The 20,323-nt window shown below is 38.7% G+C and overlaps 2 protein-coding genes across 2 annotated transcripts; both read right to left on the reverse strand.

Annotated features, from left to right (window-relative positions):
* Positions 1-1,336: 1,336 nt before the first annotated feature.
* On the reverse strand, positions 1,337-2,590 carry LOC128364917 (C2 calcium-dependent domain-containing protein 4C). Its single transcript, XM_053325536.1, has one exon. It carries the CDS (start codon positions 2,588-2,590, stop codon positions 1,337-1,339), a length of 1,254 nt encoding a protein of 417 aa, XP_053181511.1.
* A 12,076-nt stretch (positions 2,591-14,666) lies between these two features.
* On the reverse strand, positions 14,667-15,626 carry foxb2 (forkhead box B2). The gene has a single exon (XM_053324939.1). The coding sequence runs from the start codon at positions 15,624-15,626 to the stop codon at positions 14,667-14,669; it is 960 nt and encodes a 319-aa protein (XP_053180914.1).
* Positions 15,627-20,323: the final 4,697 nt, after the last annotated feature.

Consider the following 20,323-nt stretch of genomic DNA (forward strand, 5'->3'; position numbering starts at 1 on the left):
GTGGATAAAATATTTAATATTTATCATTATTTTGTGGATACACCATTTGACATTTTCAGGAGCATTCAGTCTTACTCTTGGATAAAAAATGGTGCAAATGACATAAAACCAACAAAAATACAAAATATACATTTAACAAACCTGATGCATGCTTTCAAGACCATTTTTAAAGATATTTTTTAATTGCTCATCTTGCCAACACTTATTTGTCACTGACCCTTATAGAGAAATTATGAGATCTGCTTTTTGGTGTCTACAATTTAGATTACAAAATCCAAAGATGGACAGACATGAAACACAAAAGTACAGACTAAAAAGTTAGACAAGACCAGCCCTGAACAAACAGGTCACCACCAGTAAGCCCTGGTTTCAGGACTCGAGGACCTGTCCAGTCAAAGGGTACTTAGATGACGGAGGAGCTTGAGTGTCAACAGTAAAGAGAAATTCACAAAACTACATCATTTAAAATGAGTATTATTTACAGAAGCATTGCAAGGTACTGAAGAAGGCATGGTTTCATTATACACTGTGACTGTTAATATTGAAAACATAATTACAATCAAAGTACATTCAAATAAAAATGAAAGGCAGAGTAAAGCCATCTTTGACTAGATTAACAGTTATCTACTTGGCCACATGGGTGCAGCAGAACATCAAACACAACAGGTCTGGTATGAGTTTATGAATCCTTGCTTTAACAAACAATTATTTAATTCTTGTTGGGTTCTTATATAAATGACACCTTTCACATTACACATTGTCATTTGATCTATGCAGAAACTGGGTTTTTTTAAAGATTCATAATAGTTTAGCATTAATTATTAGGGTGTATTTATCCATACAGTGTATCCGGGAAGTACTGTATTCACATCCCTTCACTTTCCCCACATTTTGTTATGTTACAGCCTTATTCCAAAATGGATTAAATTCCTTTTTTTGTCATCAATCTACACACAATACCCCATAATGACAAAGCGAAAAAGGTTTTTTAGAATTTATTGCAAACTTATTAAAAATAAAAAACTGAAATATTGCAAGTATAAATACTTATATACAAATATAAGTACAATCATTTATTGGAGTCATCATCCTGTGAAATAAATGAATTTAATGCCATTACTACATTTTATTAGTTTTTCCACAAATGCCACGAGGCCTAAAACATGAAGCAGTATGTAAACAAGTAAACAAGCCTTTAAGTTTGATTTTAAAATTGTTCTGGGTGTTGATAGCCTCCAAATGATTCATTATTCTGTGCGTGTTCTGTCAACACCTGTACATATTGTAATAATTAACTTGAGAAACGTTGTTATTTATAAGGGAAATGTATATTTCTCTACCCATTTTTAAGGGGGAGTAACTGCGACAGAGGTTTGGCGATTACCCCGATCACTGTCGCCCTCCTCAGTGTTCCAGCTGCAGGCTTATCCACCACTTTCAACCTGAGCTGCAGCTGTAGCAGATCCTCTTGACTCAGCTCTGTGAAGAAGAAATCTTCATTAAACACAGGGCTGCGGCAGTTCCTGATGGTGGCACTCTGCTGTTGCTGTAGCTTCCCTGGTGTCAGACACACACTCACTGCACAGTTCAGAGGTCGCGCGTCAGCTTGGTCCCGTAGACCTTCCACAGACACCACACGAACTCTGAGTGTGGAGAGGGATGACAGCATGTTGGTGGATGAAGTAGTGTGCTCAGCCGAGAGGCGAACTTTACCATGGCCCTGTAAGGGGAGGACATGCTCACGCTGAAGTCTCTCCTGGCACTGCAGAACATCCAGTGGGAAGAGGACGGGTGGGGCGAGGTTGAGTGAGCTTCCCTTTAAGCTTGGAGGGGTGCTAGGAGAGGTTGTTAAACTTACAGCCCCCCTCTTCCACCTCCCTGTATCTTCTCTGTTGTCAATTAGAGAAGGGCAGGATATTGCTCCTCTAAGATGGCCACTTCTTGATGGGATGGAGAGGGAAGATTTACCACCATAAGGGGAACTGAGAGGAGAGGAGTCACTGGAAGAAGGTGTTTCATTTTCTGTGCTCCCTGTCTCTGAGAGGCTCTTGCCTGCAAACCGGGGGAAAAACCCAGATAAAGTTGAGGTTTTCTTGGGCTGGTTTGTCTGCTTTGCTAGCCTGGGTGCTATAGTAGGAGTGCTTCTATCAAACATGTAAACAGGGCATTTTGAGTGGAACAAAGATTCCTTCCTTCGAGTGTTGGGGCTCTCGTATAAACCAGCCATACCATAGCCCTCTGCAGAAAATGGCAAAGGTTTCTTTGCAGCTCTCTGCAGCACTGCTGAATCACTATTCTTTGTCTTCACATCATTTTTTTTAACATGTTTAGTATCTGAGGGAATTTTGCTCCTGGGCATCTGGTTGTCACTGTTCAGGTAAGGTGGAGTTGCCTCAACTCCCAGTAGAGGACTCCTCTTGCAGAGCCGTGGAGGCAAAAAGAACTCTGGGATTTTGTCTGGTGTGAGGATGTTGTTGTGTAGATTGGCCTTGGAAGAGAGGAAGAGGTCCTCCTCGCTCTTCCCCATGTAACGACTCAGCTCCACAGGAAAGCTCTCCACGCTCTCCTTGATCTTCTCAAGGACCCACATTGTTATTTCCTGATGAGTTAAAACGATTTGAGTGTAAAATCCTTTCACACAACAATAAAAAAATGAAAATAATTATTTTGATGAGTCGATCAGGCAAAGCATGAAGCATAACACACTTTTCAGAACTAGTATAAGAGGAAGTATAATATTTTATTCCAGTTAGGTAAGTGACAAATATTTCTTCTCACCTGCTGAAGTTATGATGTGTCCACCTCTGAGGAAAGATCTGTATGTGTTTGACGGATTTGCCAGTGACAGATTTTAAAGGAGACTGTGAGACTCTGCATCACTGGTCTGCCGCCCCCACCTACGTCACAAAACAGGCTGTACACATACATTCACACAACTAACAGACACAGTGTAGTTACTCAGTGCCCGTTGGTGGGTGGCAATCACAATCAGGTGCATTGGTGTGCATTTAATTTTGCTACAAGGGTGGGATGTGGGTTTGTCAGTGAACAATTACGACAATTTACGTCAACACTGAATTATACTTTGCGATTGTACTGTAAAAAAAATGAATAGATAAAAGCCAGTCATGAAGTATTGAAAATGTAAAATATAATTTGAATATGTACAAATGATACTATATTGAATATATATTTTATATCAATAGTAACATTTTTTAAATATCTTGCATTTCATATTCATAATACACCACTGTTAGAGGATTTATGAGTCTGCACTCTCTGAGAAAAAAAGCAAAAAGGTGCTCCTTTGATCTTTTTTTTAAGCCACTTCTATTGTTATAAATCTAAGGTATTTTAAGGCAAACTAAATTGTATAATAATTCAGTGTTTAGAGGAATACATTTCAGATTTAAAAACACACTATATCATTTAAGTGGTGTTACTGTGTTTATAATGATGTAACTGTAATCTTCTTTGAGAGATCTGACCTCTCGTTCAAAGGCAATTCAAAGACCAGAGCACCACAGGCCTACAGACAGGAGCCACTACCTCAAACAGCCACTGACCTTTAAACACCAAGTGGTCCGGGCATGCAGACGCACAACTAAACTTATGCATAGACCCTAGGAAATGCAAAAAAAAAAAAAATAATAATTAAATGTTGGGGTTTTTTAAGTATGCTTGTATCCTTTGTCCGATACACCACACAGTCCCAGGAATTGCCATTATACTCTAAATTGGAGTCAAACAAACATGCATGATAGACGTATCTACTTGTATTTACAGGAATATTGTTAAAAATAATTTGCAGCAGGCAAACATGAAACAGACTCTTAACTGCATGTTTTCTGCATGAAGAAAAAATGTTATTCAGATCTATCTGGTAACATTGAATCTGTTTATTACAGTGCAGCTCCTAGAGTCTGGTGTAGGTGCCCTGCAGGTTTGGTGAGGTTTGTTGCTGCAGTACAATATGTCAGTTTACCTGTTCCAAGTCTCCTGCTGACTTCAGCATATGCTATAAATGATGCTCCAGGAGCTGCTCTGTGGTCAGGGCTGGAACTCCAGAAATGAACTGGAGCTAATGTGGGTCTGAGAGATGCATCGCTAGCTGTTTCTGGGCATCCCCTCATCTTCAGCCTGCCGTCTGGCAAGTAACTGTCATCCTTTGGATCTGTAACAGCCTATAAACCCCATCTCCCAGACTCTTTGTTTCAGACTTACCTAATGAAAAAAAAACATAAAACACAACAATCTGTATATGATCACATTTTTAATTTGCAGTAGTTTTTGTAGTACTTCTATTTGTAATTGTAATTATAAATACATGTTAGTCAGTGGTTTAGTAAGGTAATTAGGTTTAACATACAGCAAAATACCATCCCTTTTTTTCATTACTGGCCCGTGGACATGATGGTTATAATCCAGGCAAAGTGTACATCGAGATGTGGTTGTGAAATGGTTCCATTTCTGCAGCTGATCAACATGTAGCATAAATGGCAAATTAGGCTACAAATAAAGTATAAAATACAGACCGAGTAAACTTGGAGTTTACGAGGAGCACGTGAAGGCAGCATGTAATACCACCTCTGACCACAGTGTGGGACGCAATGGCAGTATGGCGCTGTTTGTATTCTCCGGCAGAAGTGAAGACTGCAGAAGAAGTGACTAAAAATTTCTAACTTGGCTCTAAACTTTAGTCAAAATTTTAGTTATTCGTATTTTGTTAAGTTTGTGGTGAATGAAACTCACCAAACTTTTCTTTATATGAGCTGATATTCAACTTGTGGTCTCCAGTAACTTTGTTCCCCAGATGTATTCCGCTGTTTGTCCGCTGGGGTCCAGATGAACAGGTAAGACACCGTGTTTGTTAAGTGTTTTCACTTACAGTCCTGACATGTCAGGAAAGTATGAAAAATATTTACCGCCCAAGCCTACTTTCTCTTACTTTGAATGGCTCCTCTGTATCTGCAGGGTAAAGTTAAGTACATATCTTTTCATGCTTTCTTGTTTTGTTTTTTTTTTATTTCACCTTCACTGTACTATGACTGGCTTGACGTATGTGACAGTTGTCTTTGTTTGACTGTTGTATTGTTTATGCAGTCCTCTCGGCCATTGTCTGTCGTGAAAAGAGATTTTAATCTCTATACTTTCCCCATGGTTAAATAATGAGAAGGTGAAAGGAAAATGTTGCATTTTAACTAGTCCTGATTGAACTCATCACAGAATCTCACTAATTCAAACCAAAGATTTTTACATCCTAAATTAAATGTCTTGTTTCCTGTAGACTCTCTTCCATGATAAGCTTTTCTCCAACTTCGTTACTATCGTTATTTTGATGGAAGTGAATTCTGATCATATGTCTCCAATAATCTCAGCATTCATTGTGTGGTTTGGTTTCCAGTCTATATAAACTTTATTCTAGTTCACCCTCACCTCACCTTCAGTGGCCTGAAGTCTCCCACCAGGCCAATATAATTTCTTCCACCAGAGGGCACACGTGGATTATATTTACTGTTGGGCAAACTCAAACATCTTTTTGACTTACAGGTAGGTAGTCCACACCAGTGCAATACATAAATTGTGTTTATCATTTATTATGACATATGAAAATAAAAAAAAGTTTCAAAAGAATTGGAAATACATGTTTTTGTGAAATTATTTTAAAATCACAAACGATCACACACAAACTATAAAAAAAGACACCAGTTCTTGTTTCATTAAAGCAAATCTGCTCTAACATATAAACAAGTGGTCTTGAGAAACGTGTGTGAGAGTGTGTGTGTGTGTGTGAGATAGAGATAGAGATAGAGATAGAGAGAGAGAGAGAGAGAGAGAGAGAGAGAGAGAGAGAGACAGAGAGAGACAGACAGACAGACAGACTATGACTATGAGGATGATGAATACATTTGGGGGGGAGTAAAGGGCCTCCGGAGCACCCAGGGGTCAGGAGGCTTTTTGTGGTAGTGAAGATCGACTTTATTACACCAATAAAAACCCAGAGTGCTTTCTGTAATGGAGAGATAAATGATTGGGAGTCAGAAGAGGACCTTGCCTTTAACTGCTGTCACAGCTGCAATTAACGCTAACGAGAGAACAGCGCATTGTTGCCAAATGCTCTACGGCTGTCAAGTGCATTAGTGTTAAAACCTCTTTTGTCTTGAGGCTCTAAATTTTTTAAATAATATTTCATTATTTTTTATTTTGTGGATTTCATTTTGTTAATTCATTGTGTAGCAGACTGCGTTAGCTAATCACTATTGTAAGCTCTCGTCCAACATGCTCTTAGTATTTTACTCAGTTTAATTTGCATTGTTAGGACTTTGGTAGGACTCAAACTTGAAACTTTAAAACAGCAGTTTCTTCTTCCCAATAGTCTTTTCTTGAACCAAGTTTAAGTCTATTTTTCAGCTTTTAAAAACACTGATATAGTGGTCAAATAGCAGCTGAAGTAGAGTAAGTGTAAAGTGCTTTGTAATTCAACACCCTCTCATGCTACACTTTAACTGTCTCCCTCCTTCATGCTACATAAATAAGTACAAACTAAGCCCTTGCATATACACATTGTTGCATCATAAAAATATTCACGCAAAACCAAATCTGAGGCTTTATTCCATTAATTAGAGAAGCTATAAATGAGCGTTCTTCCTGACTTGTTGCTGTTGATTTGTAATAACTGCTGGATGGGATGAACCAGCAGTTACTGGTTATAATCCCAGATTACAACCAGTAAGGACCAAAAAGCAAATCACTCACTTTACACCTCTGTATTTACTTACATTATGATTGATGTATTACATCTTTCTCCTCATTGAAGGCTGTAACTTCATCTCACTATCCACCTGCCCAGAGCTAAAAGTGACCTTTTAGCCTTCCTTCCACACAAAGCAGGTACACAATGGAAACTTTAACTCTGTTTTCAAACTTTGCTCAGTAAGAAAAATGACTTCTTAGTGCTGATTCAGCTGTTGAATGGGGCTGGAAAGACTTATCATTCCTTATGATCAGAGATTAATCAAACAAGTCTTTGTTGACTCTACATCATTCTTTCTTCAAAGCAAGTGTAGTTTCAGTTGCACTGGATAAATTAGTTGATTTGTTTAATAATCTTTAAGCAAGTTGATGGATACCTCTACGTACCTATAACTGTGAAAGCACAATAAAATAATCAAAATTAACATATATTTAGCATATCAGCATTCTGTAATGCAAAGTTTTGCAAAAATATGGGCACAGTAAATGATTAAGTGGGTTAAAATATCAGAAATGTGTAAACAGAATCAGATAGTGGAATAAACTGGTGAGGAGTTAGCGGTACTTCAGATATGGGTAAGCCAACACAACCAAATGGAAACAAATAGCCTTTGAACATTGAAATTCGATTTTTTTAAAGTGTCTTCCCTAACAATGTTCAATAGCTGCTGCATTACAGAATAGGGACAAGAGGATGACACTGTATGATATAAAGGGTCGAATTTAGTCTTTATTAGATATCATTTGTGACCTGGTTATTGATGATTCAGCATTTAAGCATACATCTCCTGTTGGAGCCTTGATTTTTGTTGTTTTGTTTAATAAGTGTCACAAATAAGTCCCTCATTTTGCCAGCTTGATTTAAATAGTCCTTTGGAGGACAGAAAATACACCAGGTCTGATCCATTTTCACACACATTTTCACTCTTTACTTTCATGTAACCAAACAGGTCCTGTCCAGATCCAAAGCTGTTTTATCAAGCCAAACCTTTGTTATACGTTTTTTTCTGTAACACTGCCAATTATTATCTTTTGACATTGTGTGATGAAGATTTAAAACTCCAAGTACAAACTCTCGGCAGGGTGAGAGCAGATGATACACTTTGTTAATTTCCATTTCACTTTAATCTCTATTATTGAGGAGTCAAATGATCATGTGTGGCCACTCATTCTCTCGCAGAGCACTTAACCTCTTAGAATATTGCAGAAGTTTTTTGGCCAGTGAACTTCTTTGTCTTAACTCTGCAGAGAAAGTAAGAAAGTGAGGATGTCAGGGAGGTGAAACAGTGGGAAGGGGGCCAAAATGGCTGAACCATTGACCTGCTTTGAATCTATGATACAATGTAATAATGGCTAATAAGGTGTAATAATTTGGGGCAATAAAGATAGATGGCAGATTGAAGATGACATGAGCTGCGTCAGAAGATCTTACACTGAGGACAGAGCAGAGACATTACACTTCAGCTCGGGGGGTAGGGGGGGGATTTGAACCCCAGATCAGTGAATCACTGTCTAATTGTTAAGGAGAGAGAGAGAGGGATGGAGACAGTAAGAGAGAAATAGATGAGAGAAGGGAAGCTGAGAGAGGAACCATGTTTTTTGCGAAAAGGTTGAAAAGGAAGAACAAAACACTAATAAGTGAAGAGATAGAATGAGAGAAATTGAAAAAAAAAACAGGCAGTAAGATTACATAGTTGTAAGGATAAGATGAGCAGTACTGGAAGAAACAACAGAAAGACAAGAAAACTGGGAGAGGATGCAGAGTAAAATTGGAAAAAAGAAAAAAGTGACACCAGGAGAAGAGAATGGTGGTGATTATGTAAAAAAGACAGAGAAGAAGAGTTACAGTGTGACCTGTCATTAGAGGACTCTCTCCCCCGACGACCTCACTCTGCTCCAGGCCTCCTGCCAATATGCTAATTCATCTCAGATGGCATTTTCATTGGCTGATGCCGACTCCCGTCGACACGTGCCAGCTGACTGTCCCAATCGTCCCACTATTAAAGACTGCAGCAGTGAATATGGCAAGGCGACCATTATCAAGATAAGAGCAGATGTAGACGTATGTCGGCTGCCTGCTTGTAATGAATCACACACTGTTACGGGAAGTTATCACATTTAGTAGAACTGCGACATGACAGACGTTACAGTGAGTGGGCAAAAAGGTTATTAAGAATATATGGAGAAAAGTAATATGAATGAACAATATGAATTTGACGATATGACAATATAGAAAGAGTAAAAAACAGTGATTTTCCATATTTCTTGAGCAAGGCCTCTGACTACTGCTGAGGGAGTAAGAAGAGTGTGAATTTGTGAAACTGTGTGAGTGTGAGCGAGACATAGAAAGTTACAAAAAATTACTTTGAAAAATGTTTTGAGAATCCCTATTACAGGTTTTTGGATTAATGGACTAAATACATATTGAAAATGTATGTTTAAATTAAAAAATAGGTTTATATGTGGCCCTGATTGAGCAGTATTGGAGTTACATATTTCCTATAGGGAGGTTAATCGTTAACCAAGGCTTTCCTGGATTGCTGGTCAGTGACGGCTGCATTTGAAGACACATGGTGGGTCTCTAAATTCTCCATCCTGTAGGTGTCTTAATTAAATTGTCAATGAAATTGCATTCAGTATTTGTCAATGCAAAAGACAAATTAATTGTGAGATTGGAAATCATTCATAGACACCTCACCGAATGTATTAACAAAGAGGAACTTTTTAAAAAAAAAATCTTTTAAAAGTTAAGTAACCTATTGGTAATTTAAAACCAAAATTATTATTTTTAATTTATCTTGCGAAAGTCTCATACTAATCTCTTCATTTTAAGATTCTTCCAATTGTATTTTGATGAATACTTTTTGTATGTATTCATTGCTCATTTTCATATAACCGGGGAGAAAACCCTTCAGCATAAATAAAGAACCATGACCAAAAAAAATAGTAAGAAAATATAGACTACACATATGATTTAATTTACACTTAATCCAGATATATGACATATAAACACACAAATGTAGACAAACATATTTTCCATATGTATATGAATGGATATGGCCAAAAGTGTTATGAAATGCAAATACATTTACAATATAAAAATTTGATCCATTTTTTAATAAATAAAACACAATGATTAATACAAGCACCTACAAGTATCTGAAACCAGGTTATATTCTCTATTCTCTCTCTTTTTTTGTCCCCTAAAAAGCAAAGCTAATGTATGGTGTTCTGATCTTGTGTTTTATTATTTCCTGATTAAAACTAAATTAGACAGCCGGCCTATAAAAGCGTAGATTATTGGACTGAGAGACATTTCAACACTGTATCATATGAAGTGTCTCCATTCAGTACAGTTCAATTCTGTTCAGTTCAGTTCATTTAGGTCTTCCTTTTTTTTATAAATATAATATAATTAGATTGTAATCACTGTCATTCTCATGTCTCATGTCCATCTGTCTGTCCTTGAAACAGACTAGGATCCACCCTCAAATACAGATTTCATCAGACTACATTAGAAGGTCAAAGGTCATTCTGTAATCTGTAACAAATCCAGAGCTGGAAGAAACCTATTAAGAAAATTACAGTTTCATTGGTATGAACCTCTTATGACCTTGCAATACATCTCTCTCATCATGTCATTCCTTGAAAATTAATTTCTCTTTCTGGCTCTTACATTATATTATTATTACTGTTGACTTGTTTCATCGCATGTTGTTGTAGTAAGATAAGTGAGAAAGCCAATTTCCAGTACTGGGATTTTTTTTTTTAACGTACTGAACTCACTGTATTCTGATTTTGAACATTCTGAAACATTTGGATGCATAATAATTTCTAATTCATGACATGTATTTGACAGACATCTTACTGTTCTCTAATAAAAATTATTTAACACGATGAGTAGCCAGTTTAATATAGTTTTATGCCTCCATTTATAGTTGAAGTGGCTCCGCTGAGTTTTAAATATCACTCAAGCTGTGACTGAAGAAGGAATCCTTGTCTGGCAATTATATGTTTAAAGAAATTAGAACAAATTTCTGTCATCTGATGTTGTCGATACGTGGAATAAAAAGACTACTGCCTGGAACAAAGAACAATATTTAAGGTTGTTCATGTTCGTGTGTGTGTGTGTGTGTGTGTGTGTGTGTGTGTGTGTGTGTGTGTGTGTGTGCTAGTGTGTGTGCTAGTGTGCTTGAATTAGTGCGAACATCAGATCAATAAATTAAGCTGCTCATTATGATGGCCTGCTCTTGTTGGTCATTAAGAAAAACGCATGTAGAATTTGCCACCCTGGCCCCTATGAAGTGTGGGTAATTACCACTAATGTATCATCGCCTATTCAAGACTGTAATGTTTCGTTTCTGAGGGCTGACAGTAAAACACCTCTGACCTAAATGTTTTATTCATTCATAAGACTCCTATTACTCATTTTAAACTCACATTTCACATGATGAACAGTTCTTTCCATGAATTAAGAGTTCTTTCATATTCATATCCTTTACACTTTTATCAGCGCCAACAGTTTTTCATATGGCGTAATGTTTTATTTGTGTTGTTGAAATGAGATATTATAATGTCGCTCTCAGCTCTCCTGAAACTAGAACTGCTTGTAAGAAAACCAAAACCAACTAACAGACTGTCTTCTGATCCAAAACTGATTTTACCTCATCAATGTTTTAAACATTATTTATTAGAGCTTTTTTTTATTATTGGAAAATCTTTACTGACCATATATAGGCAGTTTCAATTCAAATTTGAATCTCCTTTTGCTTCTGACTCAGTCTTTGTTAAATGGGCACCGGCTTCTTCCAAAATAAGTCGCTGCATTTATGTCTAAATAAAAAGTCTCCAGGCTAGCTGTTACATTAACAGGTTTTACATATTTGAGGAAGCATCACAAGTAAATCTTCTTATAGAAAACTGTATTCCTAAAAATATTCCTAATTAGTCCACATAATCATAAATAAACCCCCATGATTATTATAAGAAGAAATAATTTCAATGAGAAGACACCAGACAGTGTAATTGCTGTGAAGTAATCCAATACATAATGCAGTTGCAGTTTTATGTGGTTATAATTTTGAGTGCATGCTTAACATCTGGACAGGATAGTGATGTGATGACACTTGGCTCCTGATTCATATTCATGGAATAATCAAAGAATGTAGTGAGCCATGTAAAGATAACTTTAAAAAAAATTGCAGCAGTTTCTCCTGAGCGTTACATTTAATGAAGTTTAATGCCATGTAGAATATATTTCTCATCAACATATCAGACAAAATATTCATATTGACCAGCCACAAAAACCCAGAACCACTTCAGGAAAAAAACTTGCAACTTCATTTGCAAGGTCTTGTATATCAACATATAAGAGCATCTAAGACATATGTGCTTCCCAAGTCTCTCCAGAGACTGACACTGAAGTTCAAATGCATTGCTAAATGCTTTGACTCAACACAGTGTCTGCTCTTATAAAAAATAAAACGGCACACATACCTCCTATTACCCTGTGCATAAACACATGTGCACATTAGGGGACCTCATGTGATATTATGATTCCAGAGGCATCTAACTCCGGTGTTGTGAAGACTGAGGATCATGGAGGGTAATAATGGCTACATTATTACTCCTCTTATTGTGTCTTAATTAGTGGCATTTAATTATACACTAATGCAGTGAGAGCTATTAAAGACATTGAGGCCTGCTGATCAGGGAATTAATGCATCTCTCTCTCTCACACACACACACACACACACAAACACACACACATACACACACACACACACACACTTTTGTCGTGCCATAGAAATCTTGGTTCTCTTTAACTAGGAATTACAGACACCCTGCAGAGAAGTGTGTGCGAAAATGTGTGTACGGTTTAAGTGTGTGTAGATGAGTTTGAGACCAAGTCATAGATAACAAGAGATAACCTTGGGAAAATTGATGTGATATGATAGAAAAAAAGAAACTGCAAAAAGGGAGAGCACTCTAGTATCTCATAAAAAAGAAAATGATAAAGATATATAAAGTAAAATAAAATAAAATAAATTGGGTGAGGAAGAAGAAGATATGGGTAAGCATCACTATTACATGTACTCTGCTCGTTAGCAATGACACCCAAATAGGTTTTAATTCTTCACTCCCACGCCTCTCCTCTGCTGGTGAATCTCAATTATTTGTTCAGAGGCTGGTGTGACAATAGTGTTGGCAGTGGGAGCCTTTGGGATGCTAAACAGGGGACAGGAGGCTGAATATAAGTCATTTTCAGTGGGCTGAACCTGGCGCTTTGTGCAGCTGGAGAGGAGAAGCTTCAAAGCTACGTTTAAACAGAACAAACAAAGGAGCAAAACTTGATCCGATGGCCATGCCTGCTTTTGAAGTTGTAGACCAGACTGCTGCCTGCTCATATCCATCTTATCAACATCACACACACCTCCCCTGAACACAAAATGCATCAGTACATGTGCCCATTCCAGATGTAATTTATGCCATGTTGCACACACCTGCATGAACGTGCATGCAATTGTAGAGGGTGAAATTATGACTTCAATCTAAACATCTTTTTTAGTAAAGCTTCCCTCAGATAAAGTTGAAAGTTATGTTCAATTCTACTTTTTTTTTCACGTTCATCTCTTGAATTTAGGAAACCTGCTACCCTAGGTGTCATGTTGATGATGAAATTCATATACGTATAACAGCATTTGCAGCTTGTTTTAATCTTCCTATGGGACCATAAATTTAAATGTGACCCTTACTACAAGCAACATGTACTTCTCCTATAATCAGTCTGAGTAACTTCTTCAGACTAATTCAAGAACCTCTGGTCGTTTGAATTTGTTAAAAATTAATATTATTTTGATCAAGAAAAAATTAGATACATTATTATATGATCACAGGTTTCATTCATACCACTATCATGTCTTCAGTTCCAGCCAAAACCTACCTGGATGGTTAGAAAGGTTTTTGTAAAAAAAAATAATGAGGATAAACTTAATCAATAAACAGCTACGTATGTATTTAACAGAGCAGCTGCTGATTATGTAACCGCGCTGTCTTTATTCCAGTTATAGCTCAAGCTGCGCTATGGCCACTTCTTCAAATATGTAATAATAGTGTGTATTCAACACACAACAAAATCACCATGATAAATTGTAAAAGTTAGTATATAATCCAGGAAGATAGTTTAAAGTAAGATATGTACTTCATCTCGCAGAAATCTATAATAAAAGAATACCAGAGTCTAATGGAATTTCTGCCTTATTTCCTTTAATTATGGTGTGCAAACAGTGATCCCCGTAATGCACGTGGGAACGCAATTAAATCAATTAAATAACTAAGACACTCAAGAAGATTTGGTTGTAAGTTCTTTATAAATATCTTTTGATAAATGTCGTTATAATACAAGCATAACATTTTCAATGCACTGCTACAGTAAGTAAGACACAAAAAGTGCAACAGGCCTGATTCAAAAAACATGATGGCCTATTTGTATTTATAATACCGACAGGCCTGCTATATATTTAAATAAAATGATAGAATAAGAGCAAAAGCAAAGGCAAACAATATACAATTGTTGGTTTGCATTTGGAAATAGTTTCAGACTGTGTATCTTCTAAATCAAAACTTTCTTTGGGTTCAGCGTATCTACTTGTCTGATTGTATTTATCAGTGCCACATTACAGTATGTGGTAAATGCCCTCACAAATTGTGCAAATAAATAATCATTTCAATCAACATGGGTCTAATGAAAAAATCATTATACAGCACAATGTTAAACTTAGTTTTAAGAACTCTCTTACAGCTGCACTGAACTTAAACTATGATGTTGCTGATAGGCCTTTTCTGTCTTATTCTATGCAATTAAAATGTCCACCTTTGCGTCACTTTTCAAAAATGACCCACAATTTACCCGGTTAGGACAGCAGGAGAGCCGGGTGGAGAGGGTTGCCTTTCCCCTCCAGCAGATCGCTTTTCTCCATCACTGAGGCCGGGGTGCAGAGCTGAGCCGGTCCGGACTGCAGCCCCGTCAAACCGGGAACAGGACCCAGGGACGGGGTGGGTTTTATTGGCACGGGAACGGCAGGCAGTGTTTGCCCGTTGCCATTGTGGTACAGGCCTTTTGCTGATACACCAAAGGGCGCGTACTCGGAGGATGCAGGCATGGATACGCCACCCATGGACTCCGACAGCATCCCGACGTGCGGCCACATGGAATTGACCACACTGCTGAGCTGGGGGGGCACCGGGTAACCCAGATGGTGCATGACAGAGGTGAGAGGGAGCCCGCTTGCCATCACACCCTTGTAGTCCCGACCTATAATGTTCTCGATGGCGAATGGGTGCTTAAACCCGCCGGGCTGTCCGCAAGCAATGCCCCCATAACCTTGAAAGTGAGGGAGCCGACCCACGGAGCTTGCAGGGCCGGCTGAGTGGTCGTGGTGGCTGGGTGCTGTGCCCAGCTTGCTGCCCGGGTGGTGGTGATGGTGATGGAAGTAGTGCATCATCGGGGAGCTTTTGCAGGCCATATGCTCAGCGCGCAGCACCTTGAAGCGCTTCCGTCTCCTCAGGAAGCTGCCATTCTCAAACATGTCCCCACAGTCTGGGTGCAGAGCCCAAAAACTGCCTTTACCTGGCTGGTCGGGCCGCCGAGGGATCTTAATGAAGCAGTCGTTAAAGGAAAGGTTATGTCGCAGGGAATTCTGCCATCGTTGGGTATTCTCTCGATAATACGGAAACCGGTCCATGATGAACTTATAAATGTCACTCAGAGGCAGCATCTTCTCGGTCGAATTCTGGATAGCCATCGCTGTCAGGGATATATAGGAGTATGGGGGCTTCTGGTCGCTGTATGAGTTCTTCCCGGGACGGGGCATGGCTGGTTGCTGTTTTCTTGACGTTTGAAGTGTTAAATAAAACAGCCTTTAAGTTATAAACTTGCTATATTTTGCGGAGCTAACTTGACTTCTTATCAATCTCCATCTGACAGATTTGTTCCAAAGTTCTGAGCCATCTGATTAGAAGCTGGTCTGTTTCCCTACAGGTGCAGGATTTCCTGCGTTATATCAATTATAACAGTGGTCCCTAAAGGCCCACTGCTTTCAGGTAAGATCCGAGAGGCTCCTGCATCCCAAGATAGTTTCCTCTGAAGACTTTTGTCTGTCTCTTTGTTAAATGATGCTCTTGCCTTCGTGCGTAAAAGTCAGTGTCTGTGCGTAAAAGTTGAGAAGTCCTCTCAGTTTCCCTCTCGTTTCCACAGTAGTTGAAGGGTGTGAAGTTGGCTTCGCCAGTCTGTGTGTGGTGCGTGCTCCTCTCCTCATGTGAGATGCTCCCACTCGCAGAGCGCCGTTTTTGTAAGACCCCTGCAGGTCGCTGTCTCTAGCCTATTATCTATTATCCAGACACTTGGGGGACACGCCATGGAAGAAGTGTGTGTGTGTGTGTGTGTGTGTGTGTGTGTGTGTGTGTGTGTGTGTGTGTGTGTGTGTGTGTGTGTGTGTGTGTATGTGTGTGTGTGTGTGTGTGTGAGAGAGAGAGAGAGAGTGAGAGAGAGAGAGAGAGAGAGAGAGAGATAGGGTGGGTGGTGCATTCATTTTACGCGTTCGCCTCTAATCTCTTATTTGCCAATCAAAGAGTCGCGCATAAACTACACAGGGACAGGGTGTCTGTTTTTTTTAATAGACAGGGATCGTTTAAATGTATCATTTTTTAATGTCTTTGGGCAAGTTAACTACTAATTGTCCAGCACTGCTACTGTGTAGCCGACCATGACCTTTGACCTATCAGGTCAAAAAGAGCGGTTAATCAGTTTGAATGGGATATTGAATTAGCTGTATGGTGTTAGAAAGCCAAACTGCTCTCCGGTAATGACTGCTGTGTCATTAAAAATGTGACAATATTTTGTCATTTAAAAAAATGCAATTCAAGATATTCTTAAAAAATCTTTTAAATAATGCCTTGCCCTGAGTATTGAACAAAACGAGAATCTGGATTAGAATAGTCATCATTGTTTATTTTTCTTTAGGGGAATAAATATTAAAAACAAAAAAGAAAGAAAAGAAAAGAAAAAGAAAAAAAATGGGATATAAATACAACCTCTTTGTTAAATTTGCTCGACTGCACTTTTTAGACTTTGCAAACAATAAATCATGTCTTCCTTTGCGCACAATCATCAGTGCGCTTCTCTTCTGCTCCCAGTCACACACGCGCGCTCACGCACACAGACACACACACACACAAACTTAGAGAGAGAGGGAGAGGGAGAGAGAGAGAGAGAGAGAGAGAGAGAGAGAGAGAGAGGGGGGCGCTGTTGTTGATTAATTGCTGAGAGGGGAGTCCGGCGGCTGTCTGTCTGTTCAAACACTCTCCGGTGAATCCTACAAGGATGTAAACAAACTTCATCCCCTGCTCTGAATTCTGCTCAGCGGAGATAAAACAAAAGCTGCTCCCCTTTCCGTATATTTTTTTTTCTCTGGCCAGGTGTCATGACTGGGTCCTTGACGGCTCATGTCTTTCCCGGTGCCCCGTTGGGCCGAATACATTACAATAATTAAGCCTTCCGTGATTTAGCCTCCTAGGAGAGAAGTCCAACAATGTAATTAAGGGCAAGCTCGCTGTATTAGGTATGAATATTCAAAACTGTGTCAATTAATTAGTCCGTGTATCTCTCCCGTTATGTCTCAGTCCTTCAAACCCACTCAAAAGGTCAACTGTGTCGACGGAGAGCATATTTTAAAGACGATCATGTAATTGCAAGGAAATCACCTTTTTAGTGCCACTTCGCTTGACAAAGAGTGAACATTTATATATTCACCGCTAGATAAAGACAGCGGATGTTGTGCTTGTGTTTTTTTGTTTTCTTTGCATAATTGTTTTCCTGGCGCCTGAAAAATGAGTTTTGAAACTCAGAGGCCCTCAGAGGCCAACGCGGGTAAAAGCATCCTCTTTAAACGCCCGGGAAAGATCAATATTAAATCTGTTTTCACAAAGGGGGCCGTTAAATAGACACCGTGGCTGATCTGCATAACAAAATTAATTAGGTAGTCTAAGGCAGTCTTCGCCTGCACCCAACTCCTGGACAAATAACTAGTTGTAAAGCACACCTTCTGGGCATACGGAACATATGCTGGAATTATCCTTAATTGACTAATTACATAAATTACTCATTAAGTTTACAGCACATCAATTATAAAAGATGTATCAATTAATTTTGCATAAATTACAAGCGGCAGGCTGCACGAAGAGGGCGGCGGAGGGAATAAGGGTCGCCAGGAGGGGGTCTACTCTAAGGTGGAGCGTTTGTGTGTGCGTGCGTGCGCGCGTGTGAGTGACGGTCGTCTGTTTGTTTCCTGTCTCTAATAATTATTTGTTCAGCTTGAGGGCAAAGATATTCTTTCTCTGTCTCCCATTCGCAAAGGGAAAGTGTGGGGGTAATGGCAATTACACTAATAATAATAATCTTAAAGACCTCTCTCCAAGTCATAAGGGGCGCATCGTCGCGGAGAGAGCCATTAAAATCAATTAGCCAGGCCTATTGTTTTCAATGGAAAATTAAACCGGTTTAGGACTGCGGTGCAGACGCTGTAAGCCTTACTTGAGTATAAATGGGGAATTATTTAGAGGCAAAACACGACAGATCTTTACGTCTCCTCATAAAAGAGCGAACAGGCACGGACAGTGATGGATCAAAGCTGCAGTATGTCTGCCTGATGCCTTCAAAAAAGTTAAGTCAGTTTGTTAGCTCAGGTGTACTGTATGTCATTATCATTTATCACAGTGGCAACTTTAGTATGTCTGAGCATAATAAAGCTTTCAGTATTAAATTCTTCCCAAACTCCCTCTTCTGACAATAATTAAACATTTTACACCAGTGTCAGCAATAGACACATGCTAAACTGTACAAATGTTTGACCTGTAATTTTGAGCTATGCTTTTTCAGAACAAATTGTGGCTAAATATGAATATTACAGGAGTGGACAAAGTTATAAGAATACCCAAATCAATATATTAAAAAATAATGGGTTTTTTTAAGCATTCATTTTCTATGTAAGAGGGGTGTTGATATTGTTTTAGAGTGCAGTTTGTGTTGCTGTTGTATTCACTACTTTACTGTTTTGACTTTGCCGGCTTATTTCTATTGCCAATGTCAGCAACAGAAACTGGGCAACAGAACTAGTAAGACAAAAAAAACTTAAATGTTTGATCTCCATTCATCTTTGTTTGTTTTTACAATAATTTAGGCACTTACTGACTGTCATAACGTAACCATTGGGAACTCCACTGTGTGATTCAGACAGTGGTGTCAGTGCACTCCAAATGCTGCTGACCGGCATCTTCATGCTTTATGAACTCTTAGGCATGAGCAGCTTCTGTCCAGTGTCTTGTCTCACTTGTTTTCTACCTTTCTCTAACTCCTCCTAACACTTTCTCTTTGTTAGGATCTATTTGATTTGACTGAAGTTTTTATTAAGTGGCCCACTAACCTGTATACTGTGTTTCACAAGGCCTCTGTTCTCATTGAATAGAAGTTTAACAAACTGGAAGCTATTAGTTTGCTGAAAGTATGCACATGGCCAGGGCTGTACAGTTCAGCCTTTCACCAATCCAATAATTACTGAAGTTGACCCAAATGACCCCACTGACTGACTTTGGAAGCTAGTTTCCAAAAGAGGTCTCTGAACAGTTTAAAATGCTTCCTTTTCTGCTCTTCTACAGCCACTAGATCGTATCTAAAGCAGCTTTTTTTGTGACCTGAACTTGTGACCTTTAATCAAGTGTCCAGATTGTGTTCAAGTACATATATGGCACATGTTGATCCTATGTGTGAGGTTTGTGTTGCCTCACCCATGGTTTCACAGACTGGCAGTATATTCTTTATATACAGTATCTCATAGGTACTGAAGGAGATTCCATATGGCTTAACTGGACCTGATACTGCAGCAATAGACTGAAACAACACACTGATCATTACAGGCTGTCAGTGGCTCTTTGCATTCAACAAGATAATGATCCATATAGAAACTCATAACAAATCTAAAAGGAGCACCTTAAGATACCTTAGATGCTTTCAAACAATATCATGTGTTTAATGAGGGTAGGTTAATGTTTGGTTTTATACTTTTCTTATTGCCACCCATAACTGACATAAGTAAAATATAATTTCAGCTCATCTGCAGCAAACATCCAGTTTTGTCTATTAGAGGGGCTTAAGATTCACTTCAGCCCCTCTAATAGACATTTTTTATTGTGCACCGACACTGAATATTCATACAAGAAAAGAAAGATACAAGTGTCTCTTCATTAATATTTATTATAACACATAACGTGTTTTGCATCAGAAACATGACTTGCTTTATCTCAAATGGAAAATGTCCCATCCTTCTCTATTGCTCTCTCTGCTTGGTGTACCATTACCAGCTTCCTGCTAACAAGTTCAGGACTAATCTTCAGAGGTTTATGAAATGCCTTCAGGAAATAAACTACAAATTCAAGGGAAAAAAATAACAAAACCATGTTCAGGGACAGTGGGTACACCAAAAGTGCAATTACATGTACTAGTGCACTCCCTTTTCTG

This window comes from Scomber japonicus, chromosome 9, assembly GCF_027409825.1.
Source record: "Scomber japonicus isolate fScoJap1 chromosome 9, fScoJap1.pri, whole genome shotgun sequence".
NCBI classification, from domain to species: Eukaryota; Metazoa; Chordata; class Actinopteri; order Scombriformes; family Scombridae; genus Scomber; species Scomber japonicus.